The 23,614-nt window shown below is 38.0% G+C and overlaps 2 protein-coding genes across 3 annotated transcripts; both read left to right on the top strand.

Moving 5' to 3' along the window:
* The first annotated feature begins 2,242 nt into the window (after positions 1-2,242).
* LOC134628631 (oocyte zinc finger protein XlCOF6.1-like) lies at positions 2,243-7,600 on the top strand. Of its 2 annotated transcripts, none has more exons than XM_063475359.1 (3): positions 2,243-2,383; positions 4,055-4,112; positions 5,553-7,600. In XM_063475359.1, the coding sequence occupies exons 2-3, from the start codon at positions 4,064-4,066 to the stop codon at positions 6,674-6,676; spliced, it is 1,173 nt and encodes a 390-aa protein (XP_063331429.1). In that variant the 5' UTR covers positions 2,243-2,383; positions 4,055-4,063; the 3' UTR covers positions 6,677-7,600. The 2 variants fall into 2 exon arrangements, with proteins under 2 accessions (XP_063331429.1, XP_063331430.1); XM_063475360.1 differs by lacking the exon at positions 2,243-2,383 and adding an exon at positions 2,395-2,720.
* Positions 7,601-8,100: 500 nt separating this feature from the next.
* Positions 8,101-21,292, top strand: cfap52 (cilia and flagella associated protein 52). Its single transcript, XM_063475357.1, has 14 exons — positions 8,101-8,161; positions 8,569-8,768; positions 8,854-8,990; positions 9,850-9,978; positions 10,221-10,320; positions 10,505-10,621; positions 10,887-10,987; positions 11,131-11,301; positions 11,740-11,888; positions 12,092-12,237; positions 14,796-14,947; positions 15,887-15,989; positions 20,741-20,855; positions 21,105-21,292. Exons 1-14 carry the CDS (start codon positions 8,101-8,103, stop codon positions 21,284-21,286), a joined length of 1,863 nt encoding a protein of 620 aa, XP_063331427.1. The 3' UTR covers positions 21,287-21,292.
* The last annotated feature ends 2,322 nt before the right edge of the window (positions 21,293-23,614 follow it).

Below are 23,614 nucleotides of genomic sequence, written 5' to 3'. Positions count from 1 at the left end.
TTCCTGCACACCTGGAGCCAATTGCAGGCAATCAAGCCAGAGTGATTTAAGGCTCACACTGACATTCATTCGCTGCCAGTTTGTCATCAACCCATTTTCTGTATTCAGCCTGGCTCAAACCTTTGGCTCATGCTCCACTCTCGGACTCAGGATACCAAGCCACCATTCTGGAAATCACTCTGTGCCTCACCTGGCTGCCCTCCTGCCATCACACTCCATCTGGAACCTCCGGATCTCAGGTCAGCCTCTCCATGCCACTCAGCTCACCCCGGATCCCTGTCGCCCTCCTCTCATCGCTCTGTTTCACCTCCTGCAAGAAAGAATAGCTATACAAATTATTTACCACTTCAGCACTCCCTCCACTACTTCCCTGACTCCGTTGTCCTCTCTCCTCAGTGTGACTGATTACCGTAAGGCGCAAGAGGCCTCCAAGTTTATAGCAGGCAATGACAATCAGATTATTATTGGTGTTAGTGAAACACTGTAAGAAAAAACATCCAAAAGATTGGCCTTTAAAGGAACTTTGAATATATTACATTACAGGGGAACTGCAAGTACACCCTGCTCATATCTGTGTCCTCTTTCAGGTGGTGATGGAGGCCATGCTCTCTGCCTGCAAAGAGACCTACAAGGGGGTTACACAGAGCCGTGTAAAACTTTTAAGAGCATTGCACTCTGCAAGAGAGACTTCAAGATCCAGTCCCTGGAAGTGTGGGGCATCCAGAACTCCATTTCCTTTTCTCATTGTTTTCCTTCTAAGTGAGTTAGAGAAAACAGCACTGACTATTTTTTTTATTTTATTTTATTATTATTATTTTATTATTATTTTTTTTTTTGTAAAGACTGAAACACCTTTTCCTTCAAAGTGATTTTGATTGATATGCAGCCTACAGACATTTCACACTTGTCCTGTGAAATGCTAAATTGTGTATTTTTTGTATAGTAAAGTGAGATTTTATTTTGTTAATCAAAGTCTATTTGTACAGATTTGGGTCGCATGCAATGTCTTAACCTACGTTCACACTGCAGGTGAAAGTGCATCAAATCGACTTTTTTGACCCTATGCGACACATATCGCATGTTGTGACTTCTTCTTTTGCGCATGCGGGCCGTTTTGAGGGCCATGAACATTTCACAAAAGAGCGCTTTTGTTGTCACATTTTATTTGTAGTGTGAACAACTAGAAAGAAAATCGGATTTGATCCAAAAATTGTAATTGAGCATTAAGACCTGCAGTGTGAACGTTACAATCCTGGTAAACAAAGCTTGTAATCTCTGGACATCTCTGCAGGAACACAATGACGCTCTTTATGGTGTATATACTCACTTTTCTGTGATGAATCGAGGAGAACTAGTTTTATAATACTCTGTAATAACTAAGGCACTACATTCACTAAAGGATGATATCTGTAAACATACTTTCAAAATGCAACTGTACCTGGTTTTAATTTGGAAAACGGCAACTTTTTTTAATTGTGTATTTTGATATTGTAGATTTGATACGGAGTTATACAAAACATCTCTTGACATCCTTTGTCGTTTGACATCCATCTTCTCAGTAATGTAACTTATTCAGATACATGTTTTATAATTAAAATTATGTGGCTGTAACTGTGATGGGACTGAAAGCAAGTACCTTTTTTTTCTTTCTTTTTTTTTTTTTTTTTTTAAATTAAACTTAACTCTGATTTGGAAATTCTAAAATTATCAGCATTTCAATTATAAATGAATGTCTTTAGCTCCTGTTATAACATTTATATTATATATAATTTCTAGCTGCAAAGATTATTTCTTAACATTGAATAACTTGCTGAAACTAAGTAATCTCTGTAGCTTTATGGGACCATTTATAGTAATGGGAGTGGCATTTGAAAGGAGAATATGGTTTTCTTTGTTTAGTGATGACAGGGGAAAAAAACTGCAACTGATGTGTGTAAAAAGGGGGGGGGGACCTCAATATGTCTGGTTGCCTTTATTTCTATTTTGGAGAGCCTTTGGTATCTATTCATTTGGCTTCAACAATCTGTGTGGATGGGTTTTTTGTTTTTTTTTTGTTTTTTTTTTAATAAACAAATGAAACAAATAAAATGAAATCAATAATTTTAAAAAGAAAAGCAAACGACGCCTCTCAACGTCAACACTGTTCACGATCTGAACTCGCCCCTGTTGGACATCTGACTGAACCGCAAAGACAAGAACCCGTTTTTGAAAGTACGTGGGTACTTGAAGGCACCATGCAAGGGAACGAGCATCAACCCCAAATTGCTGCGGCTTGTTTAGCAGTCCGCTGCGACTAGCTGTCCTTTCAGACGAAGAAGTTTTCACTTAAAACTCTGTAGATAGAGGCTGTGGCAAGCTTTCTCTTTTACGGATTATTAGAGAGGTGGGCCTGAATCGTGTTTGCGTCTCCGAGGCTTGTACGGTGTGGTTAGCTAAAACGTTAGCGTCAGCGACAGTAGCTAACAAACGCTGTAAAAGTGCGGCTGTTGTGTTTGTACTTGCATGCCGGTGTGACTCTGTGTTAACGCTACCCTCGAGTTTATTTATAACCCCTTATTGACAGACGCTGCAAGTGGACGGGTTAATGCTAGAGTCGACACACAAACATTCCAGCAAATCTGTGCAAAAGCATAGATATATTTTTTTGTATAGGTAAATAAACAACATGTTAGCTTTCAGAACCAGCACTGACCACTTTCAGTTTCACGTGCATCTTTAAGGTTAGTTTGAGGATATTAATACATACTTTGAGCGTTAAGGGTTGTTTAGTGTTGCTTTCCTTCCAGCCTCCTGAGACAGACCTTGGGTGTGTGCAGCACACCGGACTGCTTAACCCACTTCATACATGCTGTTTATCTTGTATTTTACAGAGGTGGTCAGACAAATATATCTTGTAGTTTGGATTTAATTACTACTGCTGTATACTTAAACAGATAAGTGGCTTAGTATTCTTGGTATTAAATTTAAGACATATGAAACATATAATATGTAGAGCCTTGAAAAATACTTGGGAAGAGAATCTTATTGAGGTCTTTAGGCATCGAGACAAAAATGTGCTAAACTGTTCATGATCTCTCAAATATGAAATACAATGTTTGGTTTTTAAACAGATTAATTGAAACGTCACTTCACTCAACAACACCGGGAGAAGAAGCTGTTAACCTGTTGCTAATAATCAAACATTCGTGTTTGTGGGCTTAAACAAAGAGAAAACATTACACTACAGACATGTCAACAGGAACTTGATATAACCGGTGTGAATGCCCGACGCTTTAAATGTGGTCGCAGATGGACTACAGCAGCAGGAGTAGCATCTCCTATACATCACAGGAGATGCCACTCCTGTGATCTATAAAAAGTTGCAAAACTGTGACCTGGTCTGATAATATATAATGTAGTTGAGGAATGTTTCCAGCACCAGCATTTGGGCTAGGAGGAATTACTGCAGTTCTTAATACAATTGGAGTTAAAATGGTACTAGCAAGGTGTACCTGATAAAGTGTCTGGTGAATGTAGATTTGAGGTAATTTAGCGATAGTATCTGTTTTGCATAGTTTGCCCACCAGGGAGCACTGATAAGTATTTTTTTTTTTTTTTTTTTGTAGAATTGTAAAATTTCCCCCCAAACTTCCAACCAACTAATCAGTAGTTAGCCACATAAACAAGTCACAGCCAGTTAGTCAGGAAGGTCCAATTAAATACAATAAATTGTCTTTTGCCACAGGCTTACACAATAGTCTAATTGCTGATGCTTATGTTGTTGTTGTTTTTTACAAACTCAAACACTAAATTACTTGGATTTAACAGGGATAACTTGACAGCTGCTCATCTGAAATAGCTCTCCATTAAGACTTTTATATTAGCTGTATCAATGCTTATTGTCCACTTCTCACATAGGTTTTGTTTGAATTTCCCTGGATGTGTCTAATGAGTCCTTTTGGTCTCAGACATTAGCTACAGTACGAGTTTGCATCGTGGAAGCTGTAATAGTAAATCTACAATATGTGATATTGTGTATTTGTTCCTTAACTATTTATGGGTTGTACATCAACAGGCTGCAGCAATGGGCCCAGACACCACACCTGTCCCTAAAACAGAGTCTGCAGAGGAAAGTATGTATTGAGGGTATTTTGCATGTTTTTTCCCCTTTTGATCAAAATTTGTGCAATAAATAAGTTCACTTTTTTAGTTCTAAAAAGCCTGGTTCCTTATCTAACTGAATTCGGTGGCATACATTCTGTTCTACATGCACTGTACAACGCAATGTTTTTAATATTAAATCCACGTAGATGGTCCCGTTGAGCATGGATTTAATTAACTATTAAATATGCAGGGCTCTAGACTAACTTTTTGCCACAGTTGCACTGGTGCACCTAACTTTTTTTCTTAGATGCACCTGCACAAAGGTTAGGTGCACTCAAATTTTCCAACTGCATCGCTTAACACAGCAGCTTTACATGTTCACTTTTTTTTTTGTTAAATTGCTGTCCATACAGACAATACTGATTTGTAAATGATTAACTAACAATCTTGTCAACACAAAGTTCTTTATTTGGAGCACATTTCTACAAGAAAGATAAGTTACCGTATTTTTTGGACCATAAGGCGCATTAAGCAAAACCAAACAGTCATATAAGTCAAACTTTACTCCACTCATTCTTCTTGTTTCCTCCACTTCCGTACCATTGATTCATTAATGCTGAATTCTGTCGCAGCTGCTCTATTCCTATGTTCTACTGCTTGACTGATAGAGTTTGAAATCCGCTTCGTAAGCATGTCTCTTAACAGGTGCTATTTTGGGGTCCTTATATACACACAATACGGTAATATTATGTGTGTACGTATTACTCTGCGAGGCCTCCTGATTACGGTAGCCATAATGCTCCAACAATCCATCAAGCGGTGCAGCTTAGTAGCTTACCAAAGTCGTACTAAAACGTTTTGACAGATTTTTGAGCGCTGTGTACCACATAAAATCAGTTCGCAGTCAGTAAGCACAACCAGAATTCATACATAAGGTGCACTTTTGAGAAAATGAAACTATTTTAAGTGCGCCTTATAGTCCAAAAAATACGGTACTGCTTGTACTTAAAGTGCTTCACTGAGCTGAAATTGAAACTTAAAATATCTCAAGCTATATAAAATAAAAAGAAGTCAAAATTAAAAAAGTCAAAATTAAAAATGCCTCAAAGGCTTCAAACTGAACATCTCAATATCTGAACATCTTACCATGGGTATGGGCATCTGAGAGGTTCACCCATGATTATCTCTGATTGGTTTGGCCACGATATGGGCATTCTGTGTGTCTGTTATTGACCATACAGAGACCTATTTTTACTCGAACGGCTGGTCACACTGGTATGACCTAGGATTTTTTTTAGTTGCTCCATTGAGAAATTAGGTCGCATTTGCGACCAAATTGATCACACTCTAGAGCCCTGATATGTGTAAGACGGTAAAAGTTCATCATTATGTTTTGCTAACTGAGATTTGCTAAGTCACTTCATCCAGTAACATACTCAGATTGTGTTTTTAATGTGATTGCTCCTCAGGTCCAGAAATAGTGGTGGTGAAAATAATCTCAGAATCAGATTCCAGTGATGCTTCAGTGACCGAGCCAGAGAACGCCAAACAGCCACAGAGCAACACATCAGACAAGTGTTACCCTTGCACTGTCTGTGGCAAGGTATTTGACAGACCGTCAAAGCTTGAGAGGCATAAACCTGTACACACGAGGAAGCCCAAGACTCTTCATAACTGTGAGCATTGTAATAAGAGCTTTACACAACAAGAGAAGCTGATCCGACACCAGAATTGCCACAGTAGGACTAACAAGCACCCCTGTCCTGACTGTGGAAAAGTGTTCAATAGACCCTCAAAATTAGAGAGGCATAAACGCACACACACAAAACAACCCAAGGTACCTCATCAGTGTTCATACTGCATGAAGACGTTCAGCAAACTTAACAAACTCATTCGTCACAAGCGTATGCACACTGGAGAGAAGCCTTTCACCTGTTCGGTCTGCGGTAAGGGATTCTCCGAGTCAGGTCACTGCAAAGCACACGAAAAGACACACGAGGAGCAGCCAGAAAAACCTCACAGTTGTGCGGATTGCGGGATGTGTTTCTTCAAGGCCTCGGAGCTCCGTAGGCACTTCCGCTCCCACACAGGAGAGAAGCCTTTCAAATGTACCTTATGTGAGAGCTGCTTCTCTCGCTCTGAGGGACTGAAAAGGCACATGAGGAGCCACACAGGGGAAAGACCATACAAATGCATTATCTGTGGCAAGCAGTTTTATTCTCGCCAGGATTTGAATATTCATGGATTGACCCACACAGGGGAGAAGCCACATCTTTGCCCTGTGTGTGGTAAAGGCTTTTCACAGCTGGGCAACATGAAAGAGCATGAACAAAATGTTCATATTAAGTCAGAAAAATATATTTGTAATGAATGTGGAGCAACTTTTACGCGATACAAGTCACTGACAAAGCATCGGCGGACACATACTGGAGAGAGACCCTATTTGTGCCTCACCTGCGGCCGCAGGTTTTCATGGAGCCATTCTCTCAGCAGACACCGGAGGTCACACGCACACAGACAGATGGCTGGGGACACATCCAAAGAAATACTAAGTTTTGAAGGACCTTCAGAGAATCCCGACAGTGTAACATAAAAGTCGAGTACTTTTTAAAAGCACATTTCCTCTTCATTTAGTTTTGGTGAAAAGAAAGAGAGAGAAGCTCATTTCTGTTCTAATGACAAGTTATTTAAAGTTGTTGTGATGATTCACCTTTCTGCTTGCATTGCTGACTGTCCACTAAAATTCTTTTTAAAAATCTCAGTTAGGACAGGGCACCAGGTCAGTGCTAGAAGATGTGTTTGCTGAAGTCTGTATTAATTGGAGTACAGCAGCAGTTAAAATTTTGGATGTGCCTAGAATATCTACTGTTTGATCTCACAGCTCAGTGTTGGTCTGCTCTGTTCACAGTTCACTTGTATGACATGTGGTGTGGCTAGCATTTAAGAATATTTTATAGTTCTTTACCAAAGGACAAGATAATAGAATTGCCCTGCCAAATGGCTGGAAAGTTTCTCTGGACCTACAGTTATATCAGTACAACATTTTGTATGGTGCAGTGCAAACCAGGATGTAGCTAAGTATTGCTTCTTTCTGCAGTTTATAAAACAAAGTGTACTTTCTTTTAAAAATATTTGTTACCTAATTTGCCATCATAGTAAGTGTCAAATATGCAGATTTTGCATTTACAGTCAATTACAGAATTTTTTTCAGTAGTTAAATCTTTACAATATGGTTATGCTCTTCTAAATTAGAGTAAAAAAGAAAAATGAAACTGCAGTAATGTCCTTTGGGCAGGACCTGCAGTGATGTCACAGTGGCCAGAGGTACTCCACTCTTGAGTGCAGTAGCATTTTTAAGCTTGTACAAGTTGTGAAAAAAATTAAATGAACAAAGAACATTGTACTTTTTAAGTTTTTATATCAGTATAATTTTATATTAGATGTACAACATATATATAATGTAGTTGTGTAATCCAATGATTTTTATCTTATTCATGCATGATAGCTTACATTCAATAAAGATACATTGTGATGTACTGTGATGAACGCTATAGTAATTTCAGACAATGGGCGTTCAATGTTTTTATACTGATAATCAGTAAATGTGCTGAAATGTATTTTTACTTGTTCTATTATGTCCCAGATTCTTCTGTGAGTTTTTTGTATAATGTCAGTATTGGTCACAGATTAATTTATCATCTTTATCCATATTGCAAATATAGTGAAATGTAGCCTACAAATGCAATATCACGGATTTTCCAGTGTAATTTGCCAATTATATTTGATTGTTTTTGTCTGCGGCCGTTTCAAATGTGAAATTTCCGATATCCCGTGAATCCAGCAGAGAAACGTCATTCAGCCGGTGGAGCTTTATTGATGTTGCTAGGCGACCGTTTGTTTGGTGTGAACTACTTCACCTGCCTGAGAAAAAATAGTTACCGCTATTTAAACAAAATTTGAATTTACTGGTTAAAGTACAGTTTTTTTTCGGGTGAATAAAATACAGTTAGTTTGATAATGGATCTTGAAACAGAAAGTATACCTCGGCTGGAACTGGAGGCTGTTATTGGCTTTAACGGTAAGTTCCCCCCCTGCAAACTTAAATTAACTTTCTGATACGACAGCTGAAAAGTCTGGAGTAACACGCTAAGTACTGTAGACAGTGTTAGTTTTTTAATATTAAAAACATTGCGTTGTCTCTAACTTAGGTCTTTAACAGTAGGAAAATCTGTAAAACTTAAAATTATAGTTAAAAGTCCAAAATTGATGTTCTCCTTGCTCCACAGCTGTCTAGCGGGCTGAGTTCTCGTCCCCTTGTGTGATCTAGACTGTACCTTTGTTGTTAAGATTACATTTTGAACTTACATGTGTAGCCATGAAGATAGAGTTCACATTCCCGTTATTATTATCCAGCTTTTAAAACAACCATCCACCTTCACTATCACAAACAGATTGTCTTCATTGTACTCTGCTTTATTTCACCAGGACATGTTTCTTCTGGCCTAAGAGTCCATCCAGACAACGAACACATGATCTACCCTCTTGGATGCACAATCATTCTGAAGAGAATTAAAGATGGCAAACAGGAGTTCTTACATGGCCATACAAACAATGTAACCTGTATTTCAGTGTCAAAAAGTGGACTGTATATTGCCTCTGGACAGGTCAACTTTATGGGCTTTAAGGTAATCTTAGTCAGGAATGTTTGAATATTGGGTTAAATAATTTTGATGACTAAATTACAATATTTTACTTAATATGTTGTCCTAGGCTACAATAATAATCTGGGACTATGCGACCCGAACAATCTATACAGAGCTGGTGCTCCACAAGGCAAAGGTAGAGGCACTGGCCTTTTCTCCTAATGACAAGTACCTGGTGTCCCTTGGGGGTCAAGATGATGGCAGGTAAACATTATGGCTGAATGATGCAGCTGGGTGCAAGTTCAGATAATAAGATTGCAGAATGGAAATACACATTGCCTTGCACAGTAATTGTCTAATTGCAAACATAGCACACTATATTTCACTGAGCAATGATCATGCTACATTTGTTTTACTGTTTAACAAGCCAGGCACAAGGCTCTTGTAGAACACAGGAAGTTGTACAGTCAGAATACATCCAGGCTAGTAAGGTACTGGAAAGGAAAGCAATAGTCCTTTGCTATTGTGACTCCCTAATAAACCAGAATAACCTAAGCTGGGCCAGTCTTTAGATTTAAAGATGCTTGTTATAAGATTGCACATGGCTCAGCTCTTCCCCTTATTTGTGTTTTATAAAGCAGGAAGCAACAAATGACAAACACCCTGCATTTGTTGCCAGAGGGGATGTATTGAACTTGTGAAGTAGACTCCATTTAGATAGTTGGCTTTCAGTGACTGAAGCTCATACGTAGATCCGTTAAGACTTAGCAGACACAGTGGCACATATTATTTTTTATTAAATACGATCTAAGAATCATGATTTAAAGACAGTCCAGTATGAGGTCAAACTTTGCGTTTTTGTGAAGTCTGTTTTATTATATATACTGCTTTGTTGTTCCTGGTTTAATAGATTTCATGTGTCTTGGGTGAGAGTTACCCAACTGTCTACACTAGTACATTTACTGAAATGTGTATTGACGTGCAATGTCCATGAATACACATGGTATGGCCTTTAATTATCTTTATCGGCACAAAAAGGGATCCATTTCTAGATGGCCTATCAAATGTACTGTACTAATGATGTTTTGCTTGATTTTATGAGGTCTTTTGTGTTTGTTTACAGTATAGTTGTGTGGAATATTGAGACTAAGCAAGCTATATGTGGGAGTCCAGCTTCAGCGCAGAGTGCTGGTCACTCCCTGATTTTGCAATACTCAAACACAAATGATAACATCTTTGTGTCAGCAGGGAGGTGAGTGAATGGTGTCTATTGTTTTTTCTTTTCTGTGTTTTTTTTTTTAAAAAACAAGCTAAATGTCAGATTAGATTTTTAATTTGTAATTGTTAGGTTATCAGTGAATTAGATTTTATTGAACCTGCTTATAAAATGACAAGACATCTACCTATTGCTATTTTTCTGCTTCACAATGTGGGTTTTCACGCTCCTTGTTATTGCATAGAAGTGATTTAATATCACTGGTCTTCTTTGGGCAGTGGAACGTTGCGAGTTTGGGAACTGGACCTCCCCAACAGAAAGATCAGGCCCACAGAGTGTCAGACAGGCAAGCTCAAGAGGACTGTGAAATGCTTAGAGGTATGAAGCCATATGCAAACCATCTGTAGGCAAAAACTTAACAAATCAATAAAACGCTAATAGTATGGCTGCAGAAGGTGCATAAGGATAATAATAGTGAAACTCAACTTTTTTAATCTTCCAAACTTATAGCACACCAGATATACTGAAATAATGTGGTTGCACTATCAATATTGCTGTACAGATTTCAGAGGATGATCAGTTCATTTTCTGCGGCACCATGAGTGGAGACATAATGAAAGTTAATCTGAAGACAAAGCTTCTGAATCACTGCGGTCCAGCTAAATCAAAATACAGCATGGTAAGTCATCACTGTAGAGGTCATTCATTGCATTCCTTATTTGGTGCTCTGAATTCAGTCATTCAGCCACTCCTTGCTCATGCCCTGTGCTTAATAGGAATCCTTGTGGAAGGAAAAGCCATGGTTCATGTCACATAGTTAAAAATTTCTTAAGTTATGAGAAGCTGTCAAAGATCTAGGAATTTTAAAAAGTGATATATTCAAATATGCATAATTGTTTTAGAAAAATGTAATGAAAATCATAGTTTCATCCTTTTCTTTGCAGGGTGTCAATGTCATAAATATACTGAAGTCTGGGGACCTACTTGTAGGCTGTGGATCTGGCACTGTCACTTTGTGTTCTGGGACTAACTTCAGAACTCTTAAGTGAGTTCTATGACTGAAATATTTCACTATAAAATATCCATGGTGTGCAAAATTGTTACCTTTGTATTTTCTATATTTTCAGCATTCAAATGCTTTAGTTTATTTTTGCATTTTTGTACTTTTTTTCCTTTACCTCACATCAGGAAAGTCGATCTGGAAAAGGCAGTAACCTCCATTGCTACATTAGGAGATGGAAAGGAGTTTTTTGTTGGCACAGAGGCTGCTCAGATGTACCGCTTCAATTATGAGAAATTCAAAGTGGAACTCATATCCACCAGTCATAATGATGCTGTCAAGGACGTAGCCATCTTGTTGTAAGTGTCAGAAAAGAGAATTTAAATAGTGTTCTGCAATAAAAACATAAATGCCCTGATAAAGAGAATTGATCAGAAGACAGTCAGTCTGTTCCTTTTTCTCCTTCACTATGCCCTTCAGAAACACACATTTTCTCTTGTACCCAGAAATGCAAGAAAATAAACATTATGTTATGTGTCAAATGCAGCAAAGCAAATCCACAGTGCTTAAACTGTGCTGAAATTGTTTCTGATTCATTACTTTATTTACCTGTTGTACTCACTAGAGGGTGACATATACATGCCACGTCTACATATTCTGAGGAAATGTTATTGGTTTTGTGTACGTGTCTAAGACCTGAGTAAAATATTACTTTTAATTAATTATTTACATAATTATATTAACAACCCATACCACACAACTATAATTCTCTATTTCTCTTCACATTTTTCGACTAGTGGAACATCTGAACTTTTTGCAACCTGCTCAGATGAAGATATCAGAGTGTGGTACACAGGCAAGCCTAAAGAGCTGTTGCGCATCACTATACCCAATGTGACCTGCAATTCGGTGGACTTCATGTTTAATGGACAAAGCATCATCAGTGGTAGGACTCAGAGAGCGATTTCTGTAACAATTAATTTTCTGTTTTGAAATATGTTTTGAATAGGTGATAACAAGCCATCTCAATTACAGTAGTGCAGAAATCTGAAATATAAAAGTAAAGTTTCTTTTCACTTACTGAAAAGTTCTGTTTCTTGTACAGAATCAGAATCAGATTAATCTCCCCAAACTGTCATTGTCTTCTAGCATGGAATGATGGTAAGATTCGTCTGTTTGGACCAGAAAGTGGAAAACTCATGCTCATCATTCACAATGCACACACAATGGGTGCAACGGCCATTGCTGGCACAAGGGATTGCAAAAGGATTGTCAGTGGAGGGGGAGAAGGACAGGTCAGTGGAAATAATATCAATGAACCTATAATTTGTTCACTATTAGATACATATTATTGTTTAATATATATTATAATATTAAAGTCTTGAGCCGCTCCTCATTTCTTGGCTTTATGCTTCTAAGGAGCCAGATGTTCTTATAAATTTAAAATAGTTCAGCAATATTTCCAGAGACTGTCTGAAGGTCTTTAAAATTTTCTCTTCTTTTTTTGTTAATTTTCAGTCTAGTCTGTTGAGAACTGTTTAGTCTGTTTTCAGAAGAATGTTTTTAGTTTTTACATTGACTCATGAATCATTAAAGCATAAAATGGCACTTAAATCACCAAATAAACCAGTGTTGTGTTTACATATAACACAGAACTTAGCAAAAATCCAGTTTTATATTCTACCTTTAGCACTTTATTACTAACAGCCTGTCACAAAAACACACAAAATTATCCTTTTTCTTTGGTTGAATCAACACAAATTCCAAAGATGACTGTCAGGGCTCTGTGTGCGGGCAGGCGGAGGTGAGGATCCAAACGCAGGACTCTGAGACTGAGTTAAACTGAAAACCTTAGCTTTATTGCTGGTGATACACAAGAACATGAACTGAACAAGGATGCTGACAACTGAAACACACAGGCATAGTTCTGAGGGGACGACGCGACACCGAGCAAGGGAAACACAGGGCTTATATACACAGGGTAGTAATGAGGGAATGGGCAACAGGAGGGAGACACAGCTGGGAGAGATCAGGACTAACGAGACAGGGGGAACAAAGCAGCACACACTAACATAAGACAAAGACTTTCACAGTAAAACAGGAAACATGAAACACTACTCAAAGACACGGACTCAACACAGAGAGACAGACAGAACATGACACATGAAACTGAACTCAACCTGCAGTAAACATGAGAACACAAACCCTACGAACTAATCCCTAAAGAATAAGCAAAACATAGATTCATAATCATAAGAAAAGAATCCAAAATGCAAAAACACACTAAAACATAACAACTCAAAATACTGGGTCCAACGGACCCAGAACCGTGACAGTGACACAGTTTGTCAGGCATAAAACTGTATTTTTGCACCAACAAGGTGATTCTAAAAGAGCTATTAGCTATATAACATATTTGTTCATTGTGTCCTTAAAAATTTGAGGAAACTGAACAAGTAGACAGAAGTGGTAGGCATGAAAACTATCTATAGTAGATGTAGTCATGTCCTTAAGAAATAGGAAAAATCTATCAAAGAACTGAGACAGGATCCGAGAGATACATTTTACATTTTACCCCTTAGCTGATTCATCTGTTTTTCCCCTAAGCCTCATCAGAACTAGTCTCAATGGAAGGGTAATGGTCAAGAATCCATTCTCAAGGATGGCAAAAGCTAAAAAAAAAAAAGATTACACAGGTCTTATCGAGTTTAAAATCAAAATTAGATTATTTTTTCAAATCCTCATTAATATCAACAGTAATATGTACTTGTCAAAACTGAGGGAATTATAAATGCAAAAAAGTATGATCAGATTTTGATAGACCATGCATTACTGACTGAAAAGTGTCAGCAAGGGCTTCATTTTTCAACATGGCAATGATTCCAAAGATACTACAGTGATACTACCTGGATAGAAAAACACACTATGAAACATTGTCAGTCATGGATAGGCATCCTCAGAGCCAGGACCTCAACAACAATGTGAGCTCACATGAACGGAATGGAGAGAATGGAGCAAAAGGCAGCCGACATCCAAAGAAGAGCTTGGAATGTCATTCAAGAAGCCTGAAGAACCATTCCTGAAGATTACAAAGAAATTACAAGAAAGCTTGCCTACGAGAGTTCAGGTGGTGTTGAAGAATAAGGCCCCAAATACAGACTTTCAAGCTTGTCAGAACTGTACAAACTCTGTTTTGTCCATTTATGTTTGCATGTTTCAAATAAATCACTTCACCGATTTTCCATTTTCCTAGCAAAATTTAAAAAAAATCTTGGGCAGCTTGAGACTTTGGCACAATTTCTCACAGTATATCATCAACAAGAATTATGAAATGGACATGAAATGGCTATCCTGCCTGATAATTGCGCTTTAGTTGTAGTCCATATCCTGCCATAACTATTTTCAGACTTTCCCAAAACATTTTTTTGTTATTGATTTGGGAATGCCTACTGAACATGACAAAACTGATTTAAAGATAAGAATGTTTGCATCTCATGTCTAGTCATATAATTAGAATTGCTAATTTTTCTCCAAGACAAGCAGCTGTGAGTTATTGAAGTGCTTAGTGCAAATATTGGAGGATTTTATGCATGCTTTATATTCGTTATACAGACACGCCATACTAGACTGTGCTGTGCACCCTTCAAATACACATTCAGCATTTAAATTTGGGGTTTATCTCTATAGCATGCAATATCATTGAAGACTGACATGATTTCAAAAGAACAGAAGACATACTGTTCAAGATGTCTTTAATGAAAATTGTTTGTTGCATCCATAGCATATTTGTATGTTTATAAATAAAATTAAATATAGTTTTCCTAATGAATGAGTTTAGGTTTAACTATCATAGGTGTGTGTTTGGGAGCTGAAGCCACGTAGCTATCGGTTGCTGGAGGCCATGAAAAAGCACAAAGCTGCTGTCACTTGTCTCAAAATCAAGAGTGACGACACAGAGTGTGTCTCTGCAAGCTCTGACGGTACCTGCATCATCTGGGACATAGTGTGAGTAGCCTATCTGCAAACCATAACCCACACATTGTGTCCATGTAACGTCTTTAAAGTGTTTAATATTGTAATATTAGTGTATGAAATATTATTTATGTATGAAATGTTGTGTTTAGTAGTACAACAAAATGCCAAAAATTACTCCAGAGCCACTTCACTAAGTCAAAATTGTAATAATTATTTCTCAGTTTCATCAAAGAAAAATGCTGAGAGCAAGTGAAGTGAAAATAAAGTAGTTAGGCACATTACTGAATGAGCTAATCACATTATTTTGTGAAAAGTAATGTACATATTTGGTAATAATACGTATAGCCACCAGAGACAAAGTGAGAGGAAAGAAGAGCACTGTCTTTAGGTCTGACTTGTCATAAGAGAGAAATGGTGAAGTGGATGTGTGGCTCATACAGTGAGATAAAAAAGAAATCCAATTCTTTATAAGCGAGCTTAAAATCCTTTAATCTGTGAGCTTCTTCTGGGAGTACAATAAGCTGTTGAAAACTGACTATGGTCATTTTTTTCATTGTCTGTCCTCTTCATGAACGAGTCTGTGGATTAAAGTCTTCTAGGCAGTACCCATACAATTATCATGGATTCTCTTTTTAGTATGACTACTAACAAGTTATTTAAATGGATTAGTAGAAAAGTCTAAATTAATTTAGACTGACACCCTGTCTGACTAGAATCAATTGATTCTATGCACAAGAGAAAATATGTGCGCTTCAGAACATTTGTATATATAGATTGTTTTGTGATTGATGGTTTTTTTTTGTTTAACATTTGAACAGGGTTTGTTCACACTAAACAGTCTGGTCATGATGTGAAGACACATGCACCTCATATGAGTTATTTTTTGCCAAGTCTATTGCAACACCTGCCAAACTCATCTTCCTTCCCGTCATTTCTTGTCTTTTGTCTCTTTTGCATAATCTTTTATAGGCGATTCGTAGTTCGTCAAATGATGATTGCCAACACACTGTTCCGGACTGTGTGCTACCATCCAGAGGAATTTCAGATCATCACCAGTGGCACTGACAGAAAGGTGTGTTTTGGGATTAAGAATCTTTTTTTCTTGTTGCTAAGTGCATTTCTGTATTTTTATTGGCATTCTAGCAGGCAGTAATTTAAACACAAATTTTTCACTTGATTTATCTTTAAGCCAGTTTTTTATGGTGGCCTCAGAGGTATTTATAGTCAGAATTTGTTAATGATCATTTTGCTAAAACTTCTTTAGTCAGAATTTGCTTAATTCTGACAAAAAATGTTTTAGTGTAGCTGCCCCTGTAGTAAGAACCAAGAAAATGTGGTTTATGAGTTTGTTTTCACACAAAAAGATGGATACAAAAATGTTTATGCCCAAAATGCTGATCATAATTAATTTGATTGCATGTAGAATTTACAGTATACAGAAGTACAATACAAAAAAAATACATTTAATGGAATCTGTTCAATTGAAAATGACAATTTAAAGAAGTCTCATCAAATGAAATTTACTTCATTGTTATACATTCAGTTTATACCAAGCATATGTCCTTTAATGATTATTTATTTAAATAAGTAAACCTTTGATTAAAAAAATCCCCTCGAGCTTGGGGGTCCTGCGCAGTCTCTTAGCTGTTCCTAGGACTGTGCTCTTCTGGACAGAGATCTCGGATGTTGTTCCTGGGATCTGCTGGAGACACTTGCTTTGGCTTGGGAGTCACTGCATCTAGCGCTCCGATTGCCACTGGGACCACTGTTACCTTCACCCTCCACATCTTCCTGAACTCTTCTCTGCGCCCTTTGTACTTCTCCAGTTTCTTGTGATCCTTCTTCCTGATGTTGCTGTCATTCGGTATTGCTACGTCTATCACTACGACTGACTTCCTCTGCTTGTCCACCACTACTATGTGAGGTTGGTTAGCCACCACCATTTTGTCCAACTGTATCTGTAAGTCCCATGGGATCTTAGCTCGGTCATTCTCGACCATCGTACGGGGTGTCTCCCACTATGCCCTTGAGACTTCCAGTCCATACTCAGCACAGATGTTTCTGTATACTATGCCGGCCACTTGGATATGGCGTTCCATGTATGATGTATGTGTGATCCACACCGTTCTTGGTGTAGATCAGCCGGTTAGTCTCTGTAACAGTCACGGTAGGTATCGTCCATGGTGCTACATTAGCATCATCAGTAGATCTTACTTCACTTAGTCTTGGTATCCGGCTATGGGGGATCCAGGTTTTAAGCTTTGGCATGATCGTGTTGACAAGTTTTCTGGGAGAAAATGTGAGTGATGTTTGACAGGTAGAACATGTGATGTGTTAGCATTGACAGCTTTGATCTTTACAGTTTAGAAGAGATGGTGCCAGTTCATTAAATTCATTCATTTTCTTTGCTTCAAGAGCTGGCGGAAGCTCCTCTGGAGTTTAGTCTTGTTTGCTCCTGTTTTAGCATTTCAGAGTGTGGGTTCCAGTTGGTGCTGGTGATGATAAAAGTCATTGTCTGTCTGTCTGTTGGCATTTTGTCTTCCCCAGTTGGGCTCAGAGCAAACTTATGGCTGCTCTGACTCACTACACCATGCAGTGGGACAAATCAGTATTGCTCTACAGTTTGGCTTCTTTTCTGAAAATGAATTAAATAATTCAGAGCCAATTTCAAATATCCAGTGCCCAGAGATCACAGTGTGAATATCACACTGTAACACCATTGTTTTTTCATAATCTGTTGATAACATAGCTGTAAACTGTTGCAATTCATAGTGAGTCTATAATAACTACTTTTTTTTTTTTTTTTACCTTAAAGTACTTTTTGTTGTTGGCTGTAATCCATGTACACCATATACTTTCCCTCAGACTTAATACTCAGCTGTCTAGCTTAAAGGAGAAAAAAGTAATCATTATAATGATAAAAAAAACCAGGATGCAAATAGACTGGCACTAAACAGTCACAGTGTAGAGTCCTCATTATGTTGTTATGGTTATTGAAATCTCCACTTAATGAGAATGACAGAAAAATCTGCAGCTTTACTAAGATCAGCAAAGAGTAGCACACTGAAAGCTTGCACAATCATACTCGTGTGCATTTCTGCAGATTAGCTTGAACGCTTCTAATTTGTTTCTTAGCGCAGTATACAGTAATTAAGCCATTGTGCCGGCTGCTAGTCACTGGTGCAAAAACACACCCTTTGACTCCACAATTTTTTTTTATAATCTTGATTAACCAAGCACTTCTTATTTACATAAGCTTGGACCTTTACTGCTGAAGAATGAAACACTTTTTTCCTTGATTGTGCAATTTATCTACACCCCTTGAACCCGGCTACACACTGGACCCATATTGCTGCCGTCCCCGCATGCTGAGAGGTGAGGACAAGTTGTGCTGATTAACACAACGCGGTGGGTGTGCTGAGCGAGCGGAGAGAAAGTGGGAAGGAGGCATTCAAAGAGAGCGAGAAAGAGGAGAGATAGAGGGGAGCGCTGTGGTGTTTGTGCCTTCCTGCGGATGTGCCTATGCCACCCAAGTGCCAGCCAGATCCACCATCTGCTCATCCCAGGACACAGGCACTCTGTCTGGTTCAACAAACAGCAATGCTCTCTCTCTCTCCTCTCTCTCCTCTCTGTACTCCAAGCCTTCTTCACCTCCCAGCATGACTCTATGAGTAAATTCACAGGATGCAAACCAGCATGTGAGAAAAAATGTGAAGAGAAAGAGAGTGGCCAGGAGGGGTGGGGGGATGACGGTGTTGGGTCAGGGAGCAGTTGTATTAATGAGATGCTTTGTGATCAGGATGTTGCTGGCAATGATAATGATGCGTTTGTTTTTTGGTCTAGTAAGTATATGATGCTTACTTCGTCTTTTCAAGGTAAGGATATGAGATTATAGCTGAAACCAATTGGACTACATTATTTCTACTAAAAAGGAGGCATAGCCTTGATAGGTAGTAATTAATTACTAGCTCATAATAACCTTAGGTAACTGTGAATATTTTCTATAAGCTAAAGCTTCTAACCTTCTGTGTAGCCCAGGCAACTATACACTGCTTATAGCCTGAGATTTTTCCTTATAAGTGGAGCAGTCCTAAGACTAAGCAGAGTATGTTTTTCAGACCTGCTCTCACTTACTGCACGTAATTAATTTCCTGGTTGCCCATGTCATGGCTGTGGGCCAGTTTCCCAGACCGAGGCTGAGGGATCGCAGATGGGCCAAGACAACTCACACAGGTGGAAGCCTCTAATAAGCTGCTGAAATGAGATGAGAAAGGTGGAAGGGGTCGTGCCTGTGGCGGCGAGGAAGGGATGGAAAATGATCTAAGAGAGAAGAAGAGAGGAGAACATTGTTACAGTAACTTTTATCGTGGCTATGCGAATAATAAACTATATAATTTCACCACTAACTTCTTCTTATTAATCATAGAGCAATGATAAAAAAAATTTTTAAGGTGCTGATTTGTTTGAAAAGACATCTCACTAAATATGTTATCGATTAATGCAGGCCTTAGCTGAGAAGTGAGCATTGTTTTGTTCAGATTTAAGCCTTACATTCTGATTTGGTTACATTAGGAAGATTTGGTTTCTATTTCAAATTAAATTGTTTCCACCCTGCAGTGGTGTCTGTGTTTTTCTAAATTAGATTTTGAAGTGTTATTTTGAGGAAATATAAATACGTGCAAGACATTCCATCTGAACAGGACATGCTGAAGCAAAGGAGTACGGTAGACTCGAACAGCGCCCACAGAATTAATACTGCAGCTTGTAAGGGGAACTTATTTCTTTGACAGTCACTCTGCATTTCTGAAATTAGAAAAAAGTTTGGGGTTTTTTGTTTGGTTTTTTTGTTGGTTTTTTTTTTTTTACGTTTTCATTCCATGTGAGCACAATATTCAATATGTGTGAAAGATTACATATCCCTTATTATTTGCCTTCCTATTAGGCATAATGGGCAAAAAATGAAATTCTGTTCTCATAAGCATCGAGTTCTGTGTGAACAGCCTTGTTTAACATGACCTTTACAAATAGCTAATTGTGGTAACTCCATCTCCTTCTCTCAACTCGTTATTGACTTTGAAACACTCAGTGTTTTGAGTGCTTTACTGCTTTCTAAACAGCTTCTTGACTTTTAAAATCACATAGGGTGAACTGTTAAATCTTCTACTAGGAACTCATTCATGACTGAAGCCTAATTTTAATGATCTAGTCCATCTGTGCTTTCATTTACTCCACCCAAGAAGTAATCAGGTCGGTCATATAAATAACAAGAAAGGATTGTTCTCGCTCTGTGGTTTTGTGATGCTTCTGCCACCTGGGCTATAAATAACTTCAACTAACAATCGCCTTTTGTGAGACTTGATACTCTGACGGCTGTTAAGCCCTAGAGATGTTCAAAACTCATTTAGATATATGATAGAATCAAACCAGCTCATTTTCATATAGAGTTAAAATGAGAAAGCAGTGAAGGTGAGAGTCTGAGGTCACCTATTGCGTACTACTACCAAAATAGGAAATGGTAAAGTGTATACTGTATATAATGTTGAATAAAAATAGCACAAAAGCACAGAGATGTTTTCACTTGATCTCATTAGTAGCAGTCTGCATAGCAAGCCTATCAATCCTTAGTAACAAACATTACTAAACATGAAAATGCAGCAAAAACATCAAAAGGCTGTGTATGCTTTATCAGTCAAACTCCTTTTTCTCCTTGTTAGATATGATTCTTTCCCACAGTAAAAACCCCCCCAAAAACTTCAGAGTATAAATGTGTAACCTTCATCTCCACTTAGGCTTTCTGTGCATTGTGTACATTTTGTCCCTCAGGTTGCCTACTGGGACGTGTTTGAGGGTAAATCTGCCCTCAGAGAACTTGAGGCCTCGCAGTCTGGTGCCATCAATGGCATGCATATCTCACAGGATGGCAAATACTTTGTGACAGGTATGGCACATTTCTCATTTGCACTTCTTCTTCTATGAATTCTCTTTGCTACTCATATATAGAAAGTGATTTTATATTTGTCCCTGATGCATTGCCCATTATGCTCCCGCTTACATCAAAACCTAATAACCGAATATTTTATGCAAATATAGTTTTCATGTGTTTTATATAAAGAACGGTATTGCACAATAATTAGCGATATCTCTCTAGAGCTTCTGGTTTCTTATGTTGTTCACCTTTTCATACCAGGTGGAGATGATAAGCTGGTGAAGGTGTGGGACTACATGTTAGGTGGAGTAACCCACGTAGGGGTAGCTCATGGTGGCAGTATTACCAGCGTGAAAATCTGCTCCAACAGCCGCAACTTAGTCAGTACAAGTGCAGATGGAGCCATTCTTCGCTGGAAGTTCCCTCACCCTCCTTCCTCTTAACTGGAAATTTGGACACGGGAAGAAACACAAACATTTAGCCATCCAGACATTCTTTTTCAATTTTTCTAAAAATGTACCAAATGTTACTATTATATTGTTTTAGCAATATGGATTTACATTCTTACCAAAATAAATACATGTAACCTCATGAAGCAACAATTGCTGTATAAGATGTTTTTGCTCACTGATGCATAGTAATGTAGTGTTTTTTTGCATGGTTTTGTTGATTTTTAAATGGGCAATATTTGTCCATCAATTTAAAAAAAAAAGTGAATTAAAACAATAATAAAACCTTTCTCTTTTTTTTTCTCTTTTGAAATTGTATTAAAAATGAAAATCTTCATTTTGAAAAGTATTCAGAGCCTTTGCAGTGACAGTCATCCTGTTTGATTTTTGAGCCTCGAGATGTGTAGAATGTAATAGCCACACATCAGTTGTTAATCATTGTTAAGCTACATGTCCTGGTGTAAACACACAGAGAGTTCACAATGTTATTGCGAACAGGGCAAGAGGATGAATCAGTTTCTAAATGTGGCTTCAATGTCTGTGAAATACAAAAAGTAAAATACACAAAACATCTGAGTGCTAGAGTTTACCAAACTGAGTTATTGAACAAAAAGTGCCTTGGTCAAGAATGTGACTGTCACCTACCAGAAGGATGACCTTCTGGTAGGTGATAGGCCTTTATGGTAGAGGTGTTATCCAGAAGCCAGTCGGCTGGTTATTACCATCACTAGAGTGAAGCATGGGGATGGCAGCATCATGGTACTGGGGTGTCCCTCAGGGAGACTGGTCTGGTCTTAAAGAAAACCAGCTTTGACCTGAGAATGGGTGACAGATAACCTTTCAGCACCACGGTGAACTGAAGCATTGAGAAAAGGAAATGCTACAGTGGATCAACTGCAGCTAAACCCTAAACCACTGTTTAAATCTAAGATGTAAAGATGACACATCAAAGGTGTTCACCACCCAATCTGATGGAGCTTGCCAGAAAAAAGTTGATTGACTTGAAGGTGTAACGGTGTCCCATGAAATGGGGAAAACAGTACTTTCATAGTGAAAATAGTTATTGTTGCTTATATAGCAAAATTTCTGGTGCTATTTTTTATTGCTTGTAGATTAATTTAAAAAATTATATTTACCATAAAAAATGCAAGAGTGAAGTATTCTGAATACATTCTGTATATAAAAGTGAAAAAAAAAAATCACAGTCCCTTAAATGGTACTGCTTCGCAGGAGCAACAATTTACATGAATTTAAAATTTTACTTCAAGGCATAACAACATAGTTTTTGCAAATTGTCTGCATTACGCTTCTTTATACTTACTGAAAAAAGCAGTTAATGGGATTCTACAGACTCGTGAAATCAAAATATGGAACACAATGCGACATTATGTAGTTTATGAAATACACAGTTCACTCAAAATGTAATTCATCTATCTGCTACTGCCACAAAGTGCAGGCCTAGATTTTTGGGCACTGCTGTCCCCTAATGTAATAAGTTTTATTCCCTGAGGGGTTATGGTAAAAGAGTGGTGCAATGTACAATTCTAATTCACTACTACTTCCTGCAAAAAAACCAAATTGTTATATAAAACATCCATCCATCTGTCCAATTTCTACCTCTTATCCAATTCAGGGGGACTGGGGCCTATCCCAACTGTCATGAGACAAGAGGTGGTGTACACCAGGACAGGTTACCGGTCTGTGGCAGGTAATTTAAAACAAGTCAGCAAAATAAATAAATAAATAAAATACAATCCCTGCTCATTAAGCTTGGGCATAATTCCTCTCACTGTCGTTTAGCACAATGATAATGAACAGAGGATTGCTGTAAAACACGGGTCATCTTCATAACACACAGACACAGAATGACACGGTTTGCCTCGGAATTTGTTAATTTGTTATGCTCATGTAACATGTGTTCATTTTTCTAACAATGCTCAAGAGCATCGGGGAAATTACGGGAATATTGGATGGAGACCTGACTATCTCTTTTAATAAATCAGAACATCTGGTCCACCAAATTCAATCTTTAGTACTGGTGAGCTGTGAAATTAAGCTTCAGATGAGAATCTGAATATTGCACAAAAGATGCTGGATTCCCATTGAAAAGCAGAACTGCATGTAATGTATCTGGCAAAAACAATTTTAACATACGTTTTACTAACTTTGTTGAGCTTTCATGATGTATGAGCAGCAGCATTAATGTGCATGCAGACAGTTGCCAGACTTTTTATAGGACAGGCTACACCTGTCTGCAAGTGACGATGTCTTAGGTATTTGATTAGCAGGATGAAGAAAAATGTTGACCATGTATGCATGGCA

The sequence above is a fragment of the Pelmatolapia mariae genome, linkage group LG6 (assembly GCF_036321145.2).
Source record: "Pelmatolapia mariae isolate MD_Pm_ZW linkage group LG6, Pm_UMD_F_2, whole genome shotgun sequence".
NCBI classification, from domain to species: domain Eukaryota; kingdom Metazoa; phylum Chordata; class Actinopteri; order Cichliformes; family Cichlidae; genus Pelmatolapia; species Pelmatolapia mariae.
This window is presented reverse-complemented; position numbering and strand designations above follow the sequence as displayed.

Excerpts from the sequence above, each read along its gene's own strand:
- LOC134628631 (XM_063475359.1), top strand. The coding sequence starts at position 4,064 with ATGGGCCCAGACACCACACCTGTCCCTAAAACAGAGTCTGCAGAGGAA. Across the intron at positions 4,113-5,552 it reads AACAGAGTCTGCAGAGGAAA|GTCCAGAAATAGTGGTGGTG; the intron begins GTATGTATTGAG and ends ATTGCTCCTCAG.
- cfap52 (XM_063475357.1), top strand. The coding sequence starts at position 8,101 with ATGGATCTTGAAACAGAAAGTATACCTCGGCTGGAACTGGAGGCTGTT. Across the intron at positions 11,889-12,091 it reads TGGACAAAGCATCATCAGTG|CATGGAATGATGGTAAGATT; the intron begins GTAGGACTCAGA and ends ATTGTCTTCTAG. Across the intron at positions 14,948-15,886 it reads TGCATCATCTGGGACATAGT|GCGATTCGTAGTTCGTCAAA; the intron begins GTGAGTAGCCTA and ends AATCTTTTATAG.